Consider the following 21,462-nt stretch of genomic DNA (forward strand, 5'->3'; position numbering starts at 1 on the left):
TGCTGGAAACATGTAATACAGTTCTGTTTATTTCTCATTGTGAATGCTGCTGTAGTGTAATTAATTCAAGATATTTTTTTTCCTGCAGGTATTACCCATATCATTATGCACCTTATCTGTCAGATATTCGCAACATCAGTGAACTCAAAATCAAATTTGAACTGGGAAAACCTTTCATGCCATTTGAACAGCTTCTTGCTGTACTTCCAGCAGCTAGCAAAGATCTATTACCTAAATGTTACCAGGTAGGGTGTAGAATTAAGTCACATTTTTCTATCATTTACTGGTTTTGTCTGTTTTATTTTGAAGTAACTCTTTTTCTTTATATTTTAAGTATACTCTTAGTTATATTCTACCTCTGAATCTTAAGTTACATACTTTTACTACTTACTACTCATATATGTTTTCAAGTTAGTAAATAAAACAAAATGTTGAACTTGCTAAGTAGTTTGACCAGGGCAGTTAAATGATAATTCTTTAACTCATGTACAGCCTTGAGCTGGTTTTAGTACCAGATTTCATCTCTCTCTTCCTAGAAATAGTGCTAAATTGTCTCTTATATTGTTTGATTCTCCTATTGTATTTTCATAGCATTTGATGATTAGTCAAGACTCTCCTATTATAGAATATTATCCACCAGACTTTAAAACTGACCTGAATGGAAAACAGCAAGAATGGGAAGCTGTGGTATTAATCCCTTTTATTGATGAGGTAAATTCTTTTAATGTCTGCTGTAAATTCTTTTAATGTCTGCTGAGAGCTTTGTAACAAGTCTATCTATAGATTAATTAAGAAGTTTAGGAGAAGTGCAGTTAGGTGGAAGTTTAAATTAATGCCTGATAAGACCTTGGGAAAACATTATTTGCTGCCTGGAGATCAGGTTAAATCAAGTTACCACAAGCAAAGTTAGCTTCAAGTAGTAGATGTCTTAAATAAGGAATGTGGGATTTTTAGCTTATTTTTGTTTTTTGATCAGGTAGTCAGATACATAATGTCTTGAGAAAAATGTCTATTCCTAAGTATATACAAAAATGCAATGTTTCTGTAAGTAAAATAAAAGTAACAAAAATACACAAAAAAATAAAACAGCTCATTTACAGAAAATCTCTTCACCTGAGCACCAGTAATGGGCAGAAGACTAAGTACAAATTGAGCAGTAGAATGTTAAAGGACAGCAATACAATAATACTATCCTGTTGCCTGTAGGATAACAATATAATGTATTTGTGTTGTTGTCATAACAAGTCCTATAGTCATATTCTTATCAGACTAAATTTAAGTACATCAAAGAGTGAATGAAAATTAAAATACAGAATAGATATATATTCAGGTAGTGATGCGTGTCTTTCAATTGTTTTCATAGTTCACAGTGAAAAGTTGATGGGAGTTAGTCTCTTCACAAAAGACAACAGTTTTTTCTTGAAAAACTTATAATTGTTCGAACCTTTTCCAATAGTTATTTTGGAGGGGAAAAAAAAGTATATCTTCTAAAATCCTTCTAGTGTTTCTTTGAATGCTAAATCCAAAAGGTAAAATGTGGCTAACATTCTCAAAGTATGTTTCCAAAAAAGGTAATCTTTATTCTCCAAAGCTATTACACTCTAAATGTCCTAGTTTTATCCTGCACCTGGGATATAAGGAAGGGAAGGCTGCTCTTAGTGAATGTATTAACCAGAAAAGCGCAGGTATCCACCTTTCTAGTGCAGACTGTCCTGTGCTCATTTCTGTTGCCAGTTTCACATATGCTAATTTCTCTTTAAATTTAGAAACGACTGCTGCAAGCCATGGAATCATGTAATAAGTGCCTAAAAGAAGAGGAGAAACGCAGAAATACTCACAGTGCCTGCTTAATGTACTGGTATGACAAAGATGCAGAGTTCCGGTACATGTCTCCTTGGCCAGAGAGGTTTCCTGCAATTGAAAGGTGTCATACCAGGTAATTCTGGAATAACTATTTTAGTGTAGACTACAAGTCGTTAGAATACTTCTGTGTGTGTTTTAGCCAAAGCTTGTATATGCAGATACTTACCCTGGACAATATAAACTGTTGCATTAGATACTATTTGTTCTGGTCAGCATGGTAAGAGTCGTTGTCCTGTGTCGTCAAGAGTTGCTTTGCAAAGCAGATGAACCAATGCTAAGTCAGCAAGAACACTCTAGAGAATTCTTAAACTTTGTATGACACAAAGGATGAAAAATGGGTGGAAATAACTGATAGTGGTGATCTATCAACCCAATAATTCCAGACCATTTGTAAACCATGGTAAGTATTTAGATTCAATGTGGAGTATTGAACACAAGTGTTTTGTTAATTTTCCTCTCGGTTCAAGTAGCTAGCTTTATTTAACGCAGGCTGAGATTTCAAGATTAAATGGAAATATAACCTTTATTGTAGTCAAACTTGAGACACATTAATAGAGGAATGCCTGTTGTGGGATTTTATTTGGTTGAGAATGGACAGTTGTAAAGATGTATGTTATTACCACATGTAACCATTGCTAGTTTGGAATTTGACAATGACAGTGAATTAAAATAGCAAGGTTGCAACGTATTATGGCTTAAAGTTAAGCTTTGTCTTTTCTTAATGTAGTATCTTTGCAGTAATAACACGGGCTTCGTGGTTCTCTTGCATAGATTTCCAGTGGTTTAAATTAATTGCCACCTTACAGGGTAGTCAAATGATTTGTTAATTAGTGTTCCTAAGGTTTGAGTGAGTAATGAAAGATTCTATAGTTAAAAGCCACTCTGTATGAGCAAATGTTGTGCAACTTGTTTTTTAGGTATAAAACAATACCATTGGATGCTTGGCATGTAGAAATTACCCACAATCAAATAACTAAAATCAACAAGAGTGCATTATATTTTTGTGGATTTCCTACTTTAAAGCACATTAAACATAAGGTAAATGATTTCAGTCTTCTGACATTTTAAATTCTGTTTCATAAATTACTACATAACATTTCAAGGAAGTTTTATGTACTATTTTGTTCTTACCCAGTTTTATCTTAGAAAAAGTGGCGTGCAGGTGTTTCAGCAAAGCAGCCATGGAGAAAACATGATGTTAGAAATCATAACTGATGAAAACTCAAAAGATCAAGTAAGTATTCAGCTCCTTTAAAAACAACCAATGAACAACAAAACTACCCCTCACCCCCCCCCCCAAAAAAAAAGCAACCAACAGTCAACCAAAAAACTTTGTCATGAAGAGACTGAATTTGATAAATAGTCAAATTTGAAATGCTAGTTATTCATATCTTCTCAATAGTGTACTAGAAGAGAAAAACATTTAGGGTAATTCCAAAACAGATTTAAAAACTTCCAAAATCTAGTAAGCATTAAAGAGTGGTTGAATATATTGAACTGAGTAGTTAATTTAAAAGAATGTCTTCAGAGTATTTTTTCTGAACTTTAACTAGTAATGCTTTGATCTCAAAATGAGCTTTACATATAAGTTTCTGAAATTCAGTGAATAGAAGGGAAGGTGAAATACAGGTGAATGTTCAAGGCCATAGGATGAATTGCTGGAGTAGGAGCTCTCGAGTTCTTAGCTGCCAGCCCAAAGTTTATCCCCTTTGTAGTAGTATTCTTAGTGTATGTTTTTGAAAACAGCTGATTCCATTTCACTGGAAACATCAGCTGTATTAGTTCACACCGAAAGCTTTTGTTGACTGTTGGAGTCAAGAGTTTAAAAAAAAAACATTCATTAGCATTAAAATGCTAACTTTGTGTAGGGAACAGTCTAGAATTTTGGGAAACTGCTGAAAGATTGGAATTTGTCCTAACTTCAGACTATTATATGTCTGGCATCTCAGTAGTGTTTCTGGCATTTCCCTATGGTGGTTGTCAGATACTGTTAGTTAAGGACTTGGTGAGACTCTCTCACGATGAACTAATAGTTGGAAATGGTATAATGGTAAGGAAGAAGGGCTTTCACATCACTGCTTCTTGTGTTGTGTTGTGGAGTATACAGGCACTTCTTATCAGTATCTTTACATCAACATAGCAGTTACACCTTCCACTTAAATGAAATTGATTGATAGAGGAATTAGAAGAAAGAGTTGATGCAGAGACATTAAGAAGCAAAATATTTTTTTGAAAATCCTTTCCAGGACATGAACTGATAATCAAAAATACCAGGTAGCAAAAGACAAATCCAGGAAAATAAACGGAAGAAAAAAGTTTCAAAGACTTACATAAATTAATTAAAAAAAGGAAAAAAAGAGAAAAGGAAAACAATAAAGTGAGTGTTGATGCTAGAGAGATAGGAAGAGTGATAGGTGGCAAAGAGTTAAATAAGCAAAAATAGTAGTTTAAAAGATAGCTGAAACTAATTGGATGAAGAGAATATAATATGAGACTAAAACTACAAATGCTAGGAAAGTCCTGGACATAAGTGTTGTTACTTCCATGAGATACAGACATAAAATATGTAGTACAAAATATTGTACTAATCTCAAATTTTCAGTTCGATTATTATGTCCCAGAGATGCAAATTGTTCTAAATGATCTACCATACACACACACACAAAAAAAGGAAGCATTTACTAGAAATGGAAGTCGACCCCAGTCTTATAACTAACATATACTAGTTGTAAGCAGACACACTTGGAATGTGATACTCTTGCTAAAATATAAAATGTGGTTCTCTTCATCATTTCTAATCTGATTATATGTAGTATGTATCAAAATAAAATTAGTAAGCTAAAATTAATCTCTTCTGCAAGAAAAAAAAGTTCTTTAACTAGTGATTTTTATTGAAAAACAATTTGATTTTTTTTTTCTTAAAATAATTTGAGTTTGTTAAAAAAGAGTAATAATAGTAACTTCTGATTTTTTCAGACAGTGGAAAATGTTGCCAGTTTGATACTTGGAAAGCCTGTTTTTGTTAACTGGCCACACCTTGAAGAAGCCAGAGTTGTTGCTGTGTCAGATGGAGAAACCAAGTAAGTGATGTTTCATAGGTAATTAATTGCCTTCTTTATCATTTCTTTCTGAACAAGTTCATTAGGCTGTGTAAAAAAGTTTTGGTTTTGTTGTAATGTTTATTAACAGCAATTTAGTCCAGGTGTATCCAAGGCTGCTTGATGGAAGAATCTGTTTAGCATCATTCTGAGCTTTGGTTATCAGTGTAGAAGTCTAGTCCTTCAATATTTCACTCTAGATTTAGAAGTTTAGGAGAGCTCATTCTTAACTTTGGGGGAAAAAAGCTCATATAGAAATCCAAATGGAATAATGTAGAAGAGAACATTTCTATGCAATCTTCCTTTCAGTACATGCACTGGTATTTCATCTAAAATTACACTGTGTGAACTGTTGTGGGTGGGTAGATAAAAATACAAGTTTTCCATGTCCTTAAAAAATAATTTCTAACTATTTTAAGTTTTGCTCATGGTTGGTTATGTCTAGATTTGTCTCATTTAGTTAAATTCGTATCTGTTATAATATTCTCAAGGTTCTACTTGGAAGAACCACACGGAACACAGAAGCTCTACATGGGAAATGCAGTGCCCCCAACTAAAGTGGCATATGTTGGAGATAACGAACAAAGCATGTGGTTAAAAGAAGTGCAAGGTCTTTCAGAGCAGTAAGTAACTTTGAAGATGAAAGCGTAACATTGCATGTTATTGCTTAGCTTTGTTTTGTTGCCTTATCATAGTCCTAAGTAGCAGAGAAGAGCTGCTGCATTTGTGATAATAAAGGTTAATGAGTTCACTGGAATGAAAAACAAAATTAAAAAATAAAAAGTAACAAAGCATATATTGAAATTTCATAGTGTGTGGAGTTAGTCATTAGGTGTTTAAAATCAGATGCCATTAAAAAAGAATTTTCAATAAATGAATATCAGATGCTTCTGGTTTTAGTAATCTAATCCACAGTTGTAGGAAGTATATAGAATGGAGTCATATAGTATCAAGGTACAACTTCAATAGCTTAATATTGTTAAATCTGAATACAGCTCACATTCCTAGAGTGTGGGTGACCAACAGAATACACCTGAGTTACTGTAGCTTGCCATTTCGTTGTCCGTCATTTGAGTTAACTGCCCCCAATTACTCCTTACCCTTCCTTTTACCTACTGTAATGGTAAAATGGGTGTAAATTAACAAATTTAGTTGCACAGCGATGGCCGCGCAATGATGGGTAAGCAATTGAGGAAGCTGTTCTGGGTGTTTATTTATAAAACAGGAAACAAAACATTAAAATTCCTTTGTTAAAAGTAACTTTTTTGAGTAACTTTTTATTTAAAAAAATAATTCCACTACCTTGGCAAAGTTCTATTTATTGTAATCAAACTAAATATTCTATTTTGTGCTCAGTTACCAGAGAAGAAAAGGAATAATTATTCATGAAACATCAATAGTTGTGTATGCTCAGTTACTCACTGGCAATAGATATCAACTAAACCAAAATGGTGAAGTATATTTGGAGAAGCAGTGGTCAAAACAAGTTCTTCCTTTTGTTTACCAAACTGTTGTCAAGGTAAATACACAGTTTCAGTATCTTCTTGCACTTAGTTCCTTACTCCATTGAGTGGGGGGAAGAACGTATGCACCTTTTAAATAAAAGAATGAACAAAAATAAGCATCTTAAATTTATGTCATTTAGTATATAAAAATATAACGTGCTTAAGCAAGTATTTTGTCACAAAATCTGGGGCCCTATTGCAAAGTAGAGATCTGTAGGAAAACATGTTTTTTTATCATCTTATAACTGATGATATTTTGAATGAAGTACTGTAGTGGTGCTCTGCAAGGTAGCACAGTTGATCGTGTACAAGCATTTGTAATATAGCAGTAACTTCTTTGCCCTCAATGAATTATTTTATATTTGAAAAGAATACTTCCTAAGTGTTTTAGAATAAGCATCTATTTATATGAACTTTTAAATGATTCTACTGGAACTGAATGACAAATTTAATGTAATCAATTTTGTCTTTTTTATATAGGATATCAAAGCCTTTGACTCTCGTTTTTCAAACATCAAAACTTTGGATGACTTGTTTCCTCCTGGGAGCACAGCCTTTATGCTGGGATCTCCTTACTATGGCTGCATGGGAGAAGTTAGTTCCATTTTTCCCTCCTGGGTTTCTTTACTTTCAAGCTGAAAATAATCTAAGACGTTGTGTGGCAGTACTGGTTGTTTTGCTAGCTGAAGTTTGAAATAGAACATTCCCTGGTGGTTTAGTCAAAGTAGAGGTTCTTCTGCTTTTCCTGTCTCTGTTGCTGGCATGACAAGTATAAGGTAGCATAGCTTGAATGGAGGATTATTTTTATTGATTATTTGGGATAAATTTTAATACATAGAGGTCCCAATTGGGACCGCTTTCTGTCAAGGATTTCTTTGACTTAATGCTGTTTGATTGCCTTTGTGACAAAGCAGTGTTGGCCAAGGAAGGATGATCCTAAAGCATCTATTTGCATACTGCAGCAAAATTGTTGATAAAATACACTTGAGGATCTATTATCCAAAGACTGCTGTTTTTAGTTTTAATGGGTTGCATTTCTCTCAAAGGTCCAAGATTCACGTGATGTGATCCCAGAAGGTAGAATTCGTGTAGTTTTCAATATTCCTTGTGAACCCCAGCTTGATCCTTTAATACAGAATCAGCATGTAAGTACTTCTGGTTTTGTAGTAAAAGCTTAAATACCATGTTAAACATATTTTGCATTGGTTAATATTTTTAAAAGATGCTTCCATGTTATTCATTTGCCCTTGGTATGTAAATCCTTATCCTTCAGGAATTGCCAATTTTTTGTTTGTTTGTTTTAAAGAAATACTCTGTGAAATACAATCCTGCATATATTTTGGCCAGCCGTCTTGGAGTAAGTGGATATCTAGTCTCCAGATTTACAGGGAGTATCTTTATTGGAAGAGGATCAAAGAAAAAGTAAGTTCATGTACAGAGCTTGTACATGACCCTTATTGGGTCATCGCACAGGAAAACAAGAATCCCAGAATGTGGGGAAGCCTCTGCAATATAGATAATTTCAAATTCATCTCAGTGCATGAGAAAAATGTGTTCTGAATAGATCTCTTCTGGGCCATATAAAATAGAAATCTGCATTAATTACGTAGAGCTTCTGTGTCTTTGTTGTTAAGGAATGTTCTTTAAAAGAGGAGGTGATAATCTCAGTACATGAAATCAGGCACCTGGCTTTCTGTTATAGCTTTCTATTATAGCTGTATATCTGAGTTCTTGATTCTAGGTATTTTCACAATGATGTATTTTTTGCTTCAGACAAAACTGAAGGAAATGGTGATTATTTATTTATGTTTTATATTAAACATGAAATCATTTCTAACTAGATCATTAAACTAAAATACTTTTTCCAGTTGAGCAGTTTTCAGTTTTTCAGTTTGAGCATTTATTTAGATAGAACTCTTTAAAAGACCCCTCAGAGTAAGTCCATTTTAACAAACACCTTGTTAAAAGCCACCAACAACACTGTATTCAAAACCTTACCAACCAGCTGGAAAAGTGAGTTTTGATTTGGTGCAAATCATTCTATGTAGGCTAAAAAAACCTGCACATGTTCCTTTTCCCACACTGAGAATAAGAAGCGGACTTGGGATCTAATTTCACTGTACTTATCATTACTGCTAGTAATAATAATTGTACTTGATTACATTTAGCAATTGTGTTAATTAAGATTAAAACTGCTTAAAATCCATAAGGGAAGAAAACACTGTAGTTCTCTGAATTGTGGTTTCCTGGGGCAGCTCACTAAATGTGATACTTGAGCATATGCTTGAGATCTAATGTGTATGTATGTTTAAAAACATCATTCTACATCATGGTAAATGACAACTAGATTGAGATCTCAGTGAAGAAAGGTTATATATTCCTTCTGCAATAAGGAATGGGGATGCATGTGGCCAGCTAGCATACCACAGCAGCAGTCCTGTAACATTCACAGCTGTTGCAATGCTAACAAGTAAACAATACAATGAACTTAACTTTTCTGTGGTTTAAGACTGAGGATTAATGTTTATGTGGTTTATATATGTGTTGTGTGTGCACGTGTGCATTATTGCAAGTTAATGAACTTTTTCTTATTTCCAGTCCTCATGGAGATCACAAAGCAAATGTGGGGCTGAACCTGAAGTTCAATAAGAAAAACGAAGAAGTTCCTGGCTATACTAAGAAAGTTGGAAGTGAATGGATGTATTCTTCTGCAGTAGAACAACTACTTGCTGAGTATTTAGAAAGGTAGATATTGGATGTGAAGTTCGTCTAAACTATCCAAGGTTATCGCAGTCATTATTTTGTCCTCTAGATTTGAGTCTTTTAAGAAATGATGAGCTTGCTTTTGGAGATAGCTTGATAAAATTTCTCTTCTTCCAATATTCTGCTACTAGTCTTTCCTTCCAAAGTGAAGCATATTTTGGAATAATTTTGTCAGCAGCTTACATTTGAAAAGTAAACAGTAAGACATTAGTTTAAGTGGAAGAAAAAATCCGCATGGGCTCCAGAAATTGTGATGCCCATCGATGTATTTTTTGTGTATTACATGATATGGAACAAAATCTCTCTTCCTTTTATTCGCTCTGTAGGGTTCCTGAGTTGTTTAATTATATAGCCAAGAATAGCCAGGAAGATATATTCTATGAAGATGACATTTGGCCTGGCGAGGATGAGAATGGGTAAGCTCTCTTCTTTTTTCTTCTAGAATAAGCAATAAGGATGACAGCACTGAAATTCATGATGGCTGCTAAGTACCTGAAAACATGCTGTTCCTTGAGCAGTACGATTGTTCACTGATCAGTTAAAAAAATTATCAGAATGCTGTACATTTCAGTTGTGGAGTCCAAGTCTGTTAGACTCCTATGTCAAGTCCAATAAATGAGAAATCAAATTTTCAGTGGCTACTTCGTAATGCTTGCGTTTAAAGTAACCCTCAGTATGCTTTATTATGAAATATTGACAGCCACCTAAAGATCATTTTTGGAGAAAAAGTTGTAATTATTTTAAGTGTTTAAGATCACTTTGATTTTGAAAAATAACACCTACAGAATTCTAAGTAATTTGCACATTTTAGTGTACATTCAATCAGTTTCACGGGAGACAGGAAGCAACCTTGGTTCTAGATACAGTATAGTAACATTAAAAGAAACTGCTGTTGCGTAGTATACCCTGTTCATGGGTCTAAGTTGGTAAGCCTGTATCAGGTGCATATGTCATCATGGGACTCTTGTATTATAAGAATTTCAGGTTTGTGCTCCAATTTACAGTAGAGGCATGCTCTGAAGTTCCTTTTTACTGTACTGTGAGAAATAGTTGGTCTCAGAACCTTAGATCACAGCTGAACACGGTTGGATGAAAACATAACTTACTGAATATTTTTAAATAATTTCTGTTTTTCATGTTTATTTTTTTTGGCTGAGGCAAAATTTGAGGTTATAGTTTTTGAAACAGTACAGCATAATTCAGATAATTTTTTTGACCCCTTCTGTAAAGTCATAGAGCACTCTTAGATCGTTAATTTATGAATGTATACAAGCATTATGCCTGTGTCATAATACTTGACTGGGAACCTGGTAAAAATGTTTAGTTTATATAGTTGTAATTCGTGTCCTCTTTTATGTAGAGCTGAGAAAGTTCAAGAAATTGTTGCCTGGTTAAAGGCACATCCTGTCTCTGCTTTATCTCGCTCATCATGTGACTTGCAAATTTTGGATGCAGCCATTGTTGAGAAAATTGAAGAAGAAATAGAGAAATGCAAGGTACGTACATGTCCTTGATGTCACTGTGGGCAATGGGGAACCAAAAAGTAGTTGCTCGTTATTTTCGAGGTTCCTAAATTAGAATAAGACAATGGAAGATTAGTTGTCATTCCAAAGAAAAGGAATATAAGATATGAATTTGCAATGTAAATTGTCACAGGAATTCAGTTATTGATTCATCTCATTATTGAACTTTTTTAGTTGACTCACTGTTTTTGAGGTGATTCAGCAACATTAGTCTACACGCTGAACTTTTTTTGGTGATTTCAGAAAGGAACCGTCATCAGTATATGTTCTGAACTTCTGTAGTGCTGTTTCCAAGTGCAATCGTAGCTCTTCTTCCCTTGCAGTTTCTCTTTTGTGAAAATTTGTTTAATGAGGAAAATTAGAAAGTTATTTTCACCAGGCCACAGATCAAAGAAGGGACCAAGAGAGGAGTTACTAAAGCCAAAGTTGAAGGCAAAGCCGTATGAAATGATGGGCTAATTTCCTTGAAATTACTTGCAAGGACAGTGATAAAGTCGGTCTGAATTTTGGAATTAGTTGGACAATACTCTTTCAGTAAGAAATCAGTCATGTTTTAAAAACTGGATTTAGTCAACTTTTTAGTCAGGTTTCGTGAAGTATAAGGGGTTCTCATCGTGTAAAAGAAACAAAATAATTCTACATTATATTTTCAAGTGATTTGTTGTACCTGAAATTTAGTGCTGGTTCCTACACTAGTTTTTAATGACTTTGTTTCTATCCTTTAGCAAAGAAAGAGCAACAAGAAGGTGCGAGTAACTGTGAAACCCCATTTGCTATACAGAGTAAGTGACATGAAAAGTTGTGGGATTTCGTTGTTTTTGTTGTTATTGGTTTTTTAATTTACATTGCCCAGATCATCTATTTTACATGTTTTCAGCTTTGAGAAAGCAGAATTTTAGGTCAATATTAATATGGGAAAAAATGTTTCCTGGTGCCTTCTAGAAAATCAATTTGAAAGTGGTAGTCTCTCTAAAGGGAGAGAATATCTGCTAATTACAAATTCATTTTTGCATTATATTGATGTTCAGTTCTTCTCTACGTTCTGACTTTCATGCTCCTGCAGTTCTCTTTGGCTGTATAATGAAGGCAAAATGGAATGTACTTTTCATTTGTCTCCTCTTCCCTGTTTTCCTTTTTGTTCAGTTCTTGACATATGACCAGCTGCTCATCTGCCTGATATTTCTCAGATACCCACCCATGTTACTGATACAGGCAGGTTACACTTGATGGTTTTAGTTTGTCTGAACCGATCCCCTTTGTGTTGGATCATGCACAACGCTGCTGTTTCTCAGGCAGAAGCTGTGAGTGAGAGTTGCAAGAAAAAAAGACTTGTTTGATTTGTGTGTCTGGGGAGAAAGGATTCTATGTTCATCTTTTTTTTTCAGAAAGATTGTTTTATAGTGTGTTTCAGATACAATTTAAATGTATTTTGATTGTAATCCTCTTTTTTTCACAAATGTTAATGTAGTCTTTTGATTCTTGTCAGCCTTTAGAACAACAGAATGGGGTTGTTCCAGATAGAGATGCGGCGTATAAGCTGTTTGATCGTGTTGTCAATGTGAGAGAGAATTTTTCTGTTCCTGTTGGTCTTCGAGGTACCATTATAGGAATTAAAGGAGGTAATATTTTCTTCATAATTGTGGCATTACAGCTCTATTATAGCTATGCTAGTGATGTGAAACCAGGCTTCAGAAAAAGTTCTTTTGTGTAATGGTTGTGAACAAAAATATTTCTCACCTGTAAAGCATATGCAACTTGAAGATACTAGTGATATATTTACTGCTGTGAAATAAATCTACAGGTATTCTGTTTCAATTTCATGCATTAGCCAGCTGTACTTTGAATACAAAATAACTTACCCTTTGTCCCTCCTTAACATGAAGGAGGCAGAGATCAATGTGAAAGAACACAGGCTGCAAAAGGAACTAAATGGAGTTAAGAGAAGATATGGACATAGTAAAGAAAAGTAGGGGGGGGGAACATTCAATGTAAAGTTCTATGAAATACGATTTGTCTCTTTATTTTCATTTTGGATTTTTTTCTATGATATTCCAATTCTCTTAAATGGCATGCATTTATGTCTTCCTTGGCAAGAAGACTGTCCGTAAGTCTATTTCAGGTAAACAAAAGGATTTACCTAAACATGCCAGATGTAAAAGTTTGAGATCTAGTAATAGAAATTGTTCCCATGGTATTAATCTCTCATTACACAAGAAATAATCAGTGAAAGTAATGTTGAAGCTGTCAGTTTCTGATTGCCTGAATGGAAAGACAGCTGTCATCTTTTTTCTGGCAGTTTCTGACAACAGTGACATACTGCTGTAAAGGGCAGTATTGTTTATGCATTTTGATAGGTGGTTATGCATGGTGTGTTTCTGATCAGAGCATACTTAAAAGGACAGCTATACATGACTTTGGGAAGCATTTCTGAATTGCTGTTAATAAAGTTCCTAAATCAAGGAATAATTATTTCTTCTATAGCTAGTAAGTTTCTTTTCATTGTTTATTGCATAACCAATACAGATAATTATGTGTTTTAGATTAAAACAGCTACTGTCACACATAGGATGACATTTTACTTCATTTTCTATAGCTAGTAGAGAAACAGATGTTCTCTTCGAAGTTTTGTTTGATGAAGAATTCCTGGGAGGCCTAACTATAAGGTTTGTGCTGGGGTTTTCATAGTTATTTCATGCTTTTGGTATAAATGACATGAAATTGTTGGCCTATGGTTTGGTTGAGTGTTTTTAGATGCCTTTTTTTTTTAAAGCTTTGTTTCTTGGTGGTATTCATCAGTCGTTTTTTTTCTTTTGTGCTTCTTTTTGCTTTGAGTAGGGATAATATTTATGAGATATGTTTTGGAAATGCTTTTTAGGCTTTTTTGCATAGTTTGAAGCTACTACCTTTTAGAAGGCAAATATGAGCCAACAGACTACAGCAGTAGATTGAAATGTCTTTCTAAAACGCACGTAAAACAGGTTGTTATCAGTATGTCTTTAACATACAGATTTCAAAAAAAAGCAAACAGACATGGTAATCACCTGCTCCTCTGAAAGAGGAATTCTGGACTACTAGTAAATGGTACTTACGCATTTAACTAACCGATGTTAAAAACCTTGATTGTTCGTCAGGAGATGGAGGCGTGGTTAATCTGTTTAGTTTAGTGTGTCATAACTCGTTTGTATTTTAGTAAACAGGTGAGCTTCTAAGGGCAGTAGTTTTATCCAGTAGGCTTTATTGTACTGTTGTTTTTAGATAGGTCACCTTTTTTTAGAGACAGGGGTAAGAGGAGAATCTGATTTCCTCTGTTTAGCAAGCATAACACAATCCTATTCATTTCAAGGGCATGTCCTGTAACACAGGTTCTCTTCAGTATTTAGAATCATGAAGGAAGATACAAAACTGACTAAATGATGCTTAACTTCAATTTATAATTCTTCCAGTGTCTTCAGTTTTCACCTTAGAAAAGAAAATATTATTTTCTGTTTTTTTAACAGAAATATTTACTCCAGAATTATGCTATAACAATTAACTTTCATCTTCAAAATTTGAGTTCAGCACTGAAAGGTGCGTTATAAACTCAACCAGTAGGAATAATTATTGTTGTTTTGCAGTTTTGAAAGCTAGAGGCCAAACAGGAACACAATGGGATTAATGCTGTGTGTAATGGTACTAGATTTCAGTATTGGGTATGGTTTTCAACCTCTGCTGTTCAAACTTGAATCATTGTATTTTGGCATGGAAGAGGCAACAGTATTATTAAATCAGATGTATTGAAATGTCACCAATTAAACTACATGAAGCAACTGTTAAATTTGCTTTTCTTAAGGTGCTCACCTGCCAGAGGTTATCGTCTGCCGTCAAGTGCCTTAATTAACCTGTCTCATGGTAGTCGGTCAGAAATGGGAAATCAAAAACTGACAGCCATAGTTAAACCTCAGCCAGCCGCAAATAACTACAACTCATATGCATCTGATCTGTCATCTGTATGCTCACAAAAAGTGCATCTGGGAGGCCTCAACCATTCTCCTCGCTCCCTTTTTGTTCCTACGCAAGTAAGACTTAATTTTCATCTGTACAGAAATGTTTTTCTGTAGAAGCTGAATTACAAGCGTGGTTGTTATCCTTAATGGTACTTTCAAAATTTTGGTTTTATTATTTTATTAGAAGTAGGATAACTTTTACATTGGATAAACTATTTAATCCAATAATGAAATGGACTAAAAGTTCTTTACATGCAGTTATTTTGCTTTATTTGAGTAGCTCCAGTAAGATTTCCCAAAGGCAAATATTCATAGCAGTGACACTGCAGTGGTGTCAACAAATAGATGGGTTAACAGAGATGAAATTATTTCCTTAATGCTCTGTTCCAAGTGATGTTTCCTGTAGGCTATGCTTGTATCTGTGCTCAGAAAGACAATGCATGATTTTCTTACTAGTTTAGATTTACTTGGAAATAGAGTATAGTAGGAAAAATGACAGGTGAATTGGAGTTCTCCTCAGGTTAATTAGTTTTCAGCTTCTAACCAGTGACTTGTTTAAAAAAAAAAGTAATGAGTAACTTTACATTGCTATATGTGGTGGAAAAGGATTGTTGTATTTTCTAAATCTATAGAAGAAAGAGTACTGTACAAAAGAAAATTTAGGCTTGTGTATGTTTGCTTTTTCTCTCACTGATTTAGCAACTGAATGGAAGACAGCATTACAATCTCAGGGCTGAAAATCAGGGCACTTCCAACTCACCCCACAAAGGATCATTTCTGAGTGGCAATCAGAAAAACAAAGTGAGTGTCCTGATTCATTTAGTATTTTGGCCCACTATTTACAGCGGGTATCCTTTTTTCATGATTTACAGATATCTTATTTAAGAAAACCATGCTGTTTTAGTCCAGATGCAGACTGAGGCAGAACTTGTCCTAGTTATGGAACTGAGTGTAAAATCCTGTGTTCTCATTGACATTCTAGATTTTCTAAAGAACTGTTGTTTACATAGCTAGTTGTCAGTTCTGTAGTAACATACTTGTAATGTTATGAAGCAATTGTGCCTGATAAGACCTTACAAACTAAGTCAGTAATTATAAAATTTAAGAATATTGGCAGTATATGAGCATGCTTTTGAAACCATTTTGAATTATCATCTGAGTTCAATTATAGTTGGTAATCTTTTCTATGTTAATAACTTCTGAAAATTGTAAGTGAACAAACAAAATCTCAAAAACTAAGCTCATTACAAGTGAAGAGTGATTCTTTGGAAAAAAAAAAAAGAAAAAGAAAACATACATCATAGCCCATTTTGTAAACTGAACACCTGCAAGTTCTTCTAATGTCAGTCTGAAAAGTTCTATTGTCTGAGCACTGTTAAATTTGGACCTTAGCATTTTTGGAATGTCTTTGTGTATGATTAGCTGTTCAAAGGTAGAGTTTATAGGTGCTGAGCTTGTTGGGAAATTATTGTTTCTTATTTTGTCAGGCACAAAGTAAGCAAGATGATGAATTCTGCACTATATGGCAATCATTGCAGGTTTCTGGGAAGTCTTACCACACTCAGCAAAACATGCATGAGAAGGTTAGTATATAAGCTTTAAACAGATCCCAGGATTCAAAACATGAAGATTCTTAATTCTGTACATTGGGTTGTGTTAGAAAACTTCCTAGTTAGTAATGCAAATAAGTTTTGTGATCAAAGTATTGTTACGGAACGTGTGCATAGCTCTGGGAAGAGGTAATAATAAAGGACTGGAATATTTATGTAAATGATAGATATGTATTTTCCTGGTTAAGGTTTGATGTTTGAAACTCTAGGGTGCAGTTCCTCAGGAAATCAAGCTGGGAACTAGTAATCAGTTCTGTAAGCCAGTCTTCAATGACAGCAGCTTTAAAGGTCAGCAAAGAAAACAGGAGACATATAAAAAATGTAAGTACTGGAACTAAAAACTGTGTTTGAGAGAACTTATTGCTTTATGTCGTCTTCATTGAGAAGGTTTATTTTTCTTCATAGTTATTCACAGAAAATAATAGTGCATTATAGTTATATGAGCGCTACGTGGCATGTGGTATTGTCAAATACAGTCTCTGGTGTGTATATAAAGCCATTTCATGATTAATCCCAAACCTTTTTAAACAAGTTGTTTTTCACTATATTGACTTTCCGCACATCTGACTTTAAAAAAATATAAAACAAACTAATAATAAAATAATAAAAATCTTGGCTTTGAAATCTCAGCCAAATAATAAAAGTCTTGGCTTTAAAAATTTGCTTGCAATCATATTAGTAGAATATAAAATTACATATATTATCATACATGCTTTTATTTATTTTATGCTATAAGAAAAGAATGTGCCAAATCATCTATAAAGTAAGAATTAAAGACATTTGTTGCAAACATTCAAATTAATGTGACTCTCTGTACTTGTATGGAGTTTTCTGGGTTTGTTTTTTTTTTTGTTTGCTTTTTTAAATCTTGTTTCTTATTATGGTTTTTAAGAGCATTAAGATAATACACATTCTTATTCTTGATTTATTTGTAGTTAAAGAAGATTCCAAAGTGACAAGAGATGAAAATCAGCCACATAATAAAGTACCAAACAAACAGGTAATTTCTTCTATCCTGAGTAAATGTATTCTTGTCTTTTCATTTTACTCCGATCACATTAATCATTTTAGATTTCTTTTTAATGGGCATATTAGTTGATTCTTTTAATATGTAAACTTTATTTTGGAGAATTTTTTTTAGAGGTATTTTACAGAAAATGAGGAAAAGAGCTTAAGAATGTAACAATGATACTAAGTGTTTTTCCTATTCCTCTCAGTCTAAAAACTTTAATGTAGTGGGAAAACACATTTTACTGAAATGTTTTAAGAATGTTTTTTAATGTGAATGTTTTTAAGAATGTGAAATCTATTTACAGCTGCATTTCTAATTTGTTTGCATCATAATGAGTAATAGCGTGTTAGTGTTCAATAATAAATGCTGCAGTATTATTCAGAATTTTGCAGGTGTGAATAAGTATAATGTCAAACTTCTGAAGAGAAATGAAAGTCCCAATGTCATGCAGAAGGCAGCAGTTGATGGTCCATGTGCAGGTGGAAAGGTAGGATCTAGGTGTTGATTTCCTTGTGTATTTTGAATAACATCAGTTTCTAACTGACTTTATTCCTGTTTACGTGTGTGCAAATTCATGTTGTTAACAGATACAAGACAAACTGGAATAATTCGGTTATTGTTTAAATCAGTTCTTCATAGGTCACTGTTTGTACTTCATGTGCAAAACTTGGCGCAATCTCTGGATATCTGTTCACACTCTAACAAGACATGCTGTCATATGCCCAAACTCAGAGGAAAAAAAAAAGCCTGAATGAGCATAATATCAATTTCAAACTAGTATACCTTTCCTCTTGCATCTGTTTGTAATATACTAAGTTGATGTATCTTTTTTTTTGAATTTGTTTTAAGAAGGACAATGATCTTGAAAGTCTTCTAGCTGCTTTGAAAATTTCCAAAGAAAATGAAGTGCAGACTTATTCCAAGGAAGCAAGAGCTATAAATGAAGAACATCTGTCACCACAATCATTTGCTATGGTCTGTATACTGCAGGAATCATTACATAGCAATTTAACATCTGCTGTCTTAGCATCAATTCTTCTATTTAAGGAAACTCAGTGAAACCTCATACAGTCTTCTTAAGCATATTGATGAGCTTTTAATTAGCTATTCTCAAAGAAAATTAACAAACACATTTGTTTATGCTAAGGTGCTGTTAACTGTGCTTTGATAAAAATGTAACTGATGGGAAAAGAAAAATGCAGATTTTGTTTCTAATTATGATGTTCAGAGTTAAGTAAGAAGGTAGCTTCATCTGAACACAGTCACATACCTAAATGGTTTATTTTCTTTTTAAAGAAAGGAACGCAGATGCTCAAAGAAATTTTGAAGATAGACGGCTCTGACATGGAAATGAGGAATGAAGTGAAATCCCAAGTTAGTGATGTTCCTGCTCCCCCAAGTAGACAGGATTGCCACAGAGCTGCTTTGCAATATAGACAACCAAAAAAAATGGGTATGTTTATACATCAGCATAGCTCAGAGCTTCACCTTGTGACAGTTTAGAACATACTTAGCTAACGGTTCAGTCTTTTCTCAGTGAAGAGCTTTTTCCTAATAACCAAACTGAACCTCTCCTGACAAATACGGTTCACTTGGCTAAGGATGCGAAGATCTGAACTCATTTTCAGAATAAAATAATAAAATGTCCTTATTTTTGAGTTCTATTTCTTTATTTAGAACTAAGAATCTCTTTACACCTAGTCTATGTTTTTTGATCAGATACAAAAATACGAGAAAAAAATGTTATATCTTCACTTACTAACAAAGTTGCTATCCTTTGACTACAGGAAATATTTGTGATACAACTTTTTGTTCTTTTTTTTTTTCAATCTGGTCAGCTGCTTATATGAACAAACCTCACAGTACTGGAGGTGCTCAGAATACACCAGCACTGGAAACTGGAGGTCACCCTTTTGTTGGTCCACAGCCTGCAATGTCTACTCCGGTTTCTGAGCTTTCTCGTATTTGTTCTCTTGTTGGAATGTCGCAACCAGATTTCTCTTTTGTAAAAACACCACAGGTGAGGCTTGTTTTCTGCAAAAGTTAAAGTTCTCAACTTTATTTCCATTGTTCTTTATTAAACATCTGAACTCAGTATGGAAATCCCTCTAAAAATAAACTTTATATGCTTTAGTTCCCCCCCCCTTTTTTTCAAATCAAAAACACAATAAAAACCTTATTTCTGTCTTGCAATTTGTTTGTAGTACAAATTCCCTCAAAAATCTTTTCTTATTTTTCTAGACTATGACAGTTTGTCACATAAAATTATCCAATGGATTGTTGGTTCATGGACCGCAGTGTCATTCTGAAGCTGAAGCAAAGGAGAAAGCTGCTCTTTTTGCTTTACAGCGTTTGGTGAGGACAGCAAGCGATCTTCTAAAATGTTTGTCTCTCTTGCTCTGGGTCTGTCTGTAATCCATCATTTGCTTCTTTAAAGAGCTCTATAGGAGTGAACTTCGCTTTGCCTCCACCTCCCCCTCCACCTGTGTTTCCAAATTATCAACCACTGGGAGTTCCTGTACCACCTGGACCTATTCCTCCAGTCTTTACACAACCCCCTGGTAAGCATTTGATGAGTGCACAATTCAAATACTTGTCATGGTTGCCTGTAGCTGTAATAGTTCTTTATATGGAAATGGGTCCCTTTCAGAAAGCGCTATTTTTTGGTCTTCCTGTATGTAGTTGTGCATCTGAACGGCTTTGAAAACAGTGCATGAACCTCTTCTTGTCAATATGTAAATTAATTCAATACAGAGAATCACATATCTCCCAATTACTTTCTTCTTTCTTTTCCTCAGTAATGTATTTGTCCATTCAGTGTTAGTTGTCTTTTTTTCCTTCAAAATAGCAGTAATCAGTTCAATGCTGATAGCAGCAGTCCAGGATTGAGAAGAAATCTCTGCCTTGATTTTTCTTTTATTTTATTTCACGTGGATTTATTGCTTTCCAAGTATATGGTTATCCAGGCATTAGTGATTTTATTTGTTCAGAATCAGCTTTCAGTGAGGTGGTGCATTGTACACTGCAAAATGTTACCCTGATAAATAATGAAAAATTATTAAAAATCCTGGTGGCATTTTTGGTTCTCATGTATTTTGCCTTCTAGTCAGGCTCATGTTCACTGCTGGTAATTAGTCAACACAACTGTAGTATCCTAGTAACCCACACACCAGCTGCTACGTCTTTCCACCCTGGAGTGTTTCTCTGTTGTTGACTTTTTCCCAAAGGACAGAATGATAGAACATCCCAAGTTGAAAGGGGCGCACAAGTTTAAGTGAGTGCAACTCCAGGCTCTGCACAGGAGTACCTGGAAGTCAAACCATATATGTTTAACAGCATTGTCCAAATGCTTCTTGAACTCCAGCAGGTTTGGTGCCATCATCACTTCCTTGGGGAGCCTGTTCCAGTGCCCAGCACCCCCCTCGATGAAGAGCTTTTTCCTAATAACCAATCTGAACTTCCCCTGACAAGTACAGTTCACTTGGATAAGGATGCGAAGATCCAAACGAACTTATGTGTGCTCTGAAATGCAGATACAATGACACGGTGACTTAGTGCTCTTTAGAGTGCTGTCATCTAGGTTAAGTTCTGTAAAAGCGGAACTGTTTGGTGGCTAGTTTATTTTTGTCTGTGTGTTTTAATAATAAATACTTACCTGTTTTCAAACAAATAGGAAGAAAATAAGGCCTTATTGGAAAGATAATGTGTAGACAAATGTCATTAGGGGACTTTGGGTTTTGGTGAGTTGGTATGCTCTTCATGAGAAAAGATTGCTAAAAGTTGTTAATTTTCACAGCTAATATGATGCCCCCGTCATCCCACATGTTCGGTCCAGTGTCCTGGGGAGCTCCAGTGCCTATTCATAGCAAACATTATTATCCTGGTTCCTATCCAGGAAACATGTCTCTTGCAGGAACTATACCAGTTGGTTCTCACAACCAGTTCATACCTCTGCAGGTAAGTTTGGCAGGTTTGTCTTAATATTCTACATGTAAAAATGTACCTACGTGGTGAATACAATGACACTTCCTTTGTGAAGCACTGTTTAGTGTTAGGAAATTGTTTTTAAAATTTGTGTGCATGTTTTCTAGTAGTGGAATATTTG

The 21,462-nt window shown here is 34.4% G+C and overlaps 1 protein-coding gene across 6 annotated transcripts in view; it reads left to right on the forward strand.

The window, feature by feature from the left end:
• The window catches only part of XRN1 (5'-3' exoribonuclease 1), a 44,092-nt gene that overhangs the window by 11,687 nt on the left and 10,943 nt on the right, over positions 1–21,462 (forward strand). For 4 of the 6 annotated variants that reach the window (XR_010833482.1, XR_010833483.1, XR_007162964.2 and 1 more), the window contains exons 14-42: positions 89–245; positions 592–711; positions 1,767–1,936; positions 2,781–2,901; positions 2,999–3,097; positions 4,840–4,943; positions 5,453–5,584; positions 6,318–6,480; positions 6,947–7,060; positions 7,513–7,611; positions 7,773–7,888; positions 9,065–9,211; positions 9,556–9,645; positions 10,590–10,725; positions 11,478–11,534; positions 12,239–12,371; positions 13,346–13,415; positions 14,582–14,807; positions 15,435–15,536; positions 16,223–16,318; positions 16,555–16,666; positions 17,281–17,345; positions 17,740–17,844; positions 18,207–18,332; positions 18,654–18,810; positions 19,196–19,377; positions 19,599–19,712; positions 19,795–19,918; positions 21,154–21,314. Coding sequence is in view for 3 of the 6 variants with exons in the window: in XM_048062903.2 (XP_047918860.2) it covers positions 89–245; positions 592–711; positions 1,767–1,936; positions 2,781–2,901; positions 2,999–3,097; positions 4,840–4,943; positions 5,453–5,584; positions 6,318–6,480; positions 6,947–7,060; positions 7,513–7,611; positions 7,773–7,888; positions 9,065–9,211; positions 9,556–9,645; positions 10,590–10,725; positions 11,478–11,534; positions 12,239–12,371; positions 13,346–13,415; positions 14,582–14,807; positions 15,435–15,536; positions 16,223–16,318; positions 16,555–16,666; positions 17,281–17,345; positions 17,740–17,844; positions 18,207–18,332; positions 18,654–18,810; positions 19,196–19,377; positions 19,599–19,712; positions 19,795–19,918; positions 21,154–21,314 (3,598 nt within the window). In the remaining 3 variants the exon portion in view is untranslated. The remainder of the gene's footprint in view (positions 1–88; positions 246–591; positions 712–1,766; positions 1,937–2,780; positions 2,902–2,998; positions 3,098–4,839; positions 4,944–5,452; positions 5,585–6,317; positions 6,481–6,946; positions 7,061–7,512; positions 7,612–7,772; positions 7,889–9,064; positions 9,212–9,555; positions 9,646–10,589; positions 10,726–11,477; positions 11,535–12,238; positions 12,372–13,345; positions 13,416–14,581; positions 14,808–15,434; positions 15,537–16,222; positions 16,319–16,554; positions 16,667–17,280; positions 17,346–17,739; positions 17,845–18,206; positions 18,333–18,653; positions 18,811–19,195; positions 19,378–19,598; positions 19,713–19,794; positions 19,919–21,153; positions 21,315–21,462) is intronic. The other 2 variants (XM_048062904.2, XM_048062905.2) reach the window with 2 other exon arrangements.

The sequence above is a fragment of the Anser cygnoides genome, chromosome 9, assembly GCF_040182565.1.
Source record: "Anser cygnoides isolate HZ-2024a breed goose chromosome 9, Taihu_goose_T2T_genome, whole genome shotgun sequence".
Lineage (NCBI taxonomy): Eukaryota > Metazoa > Chordata > Aves > Anseriformes > Anatidae > Anser > Anser cygnoides.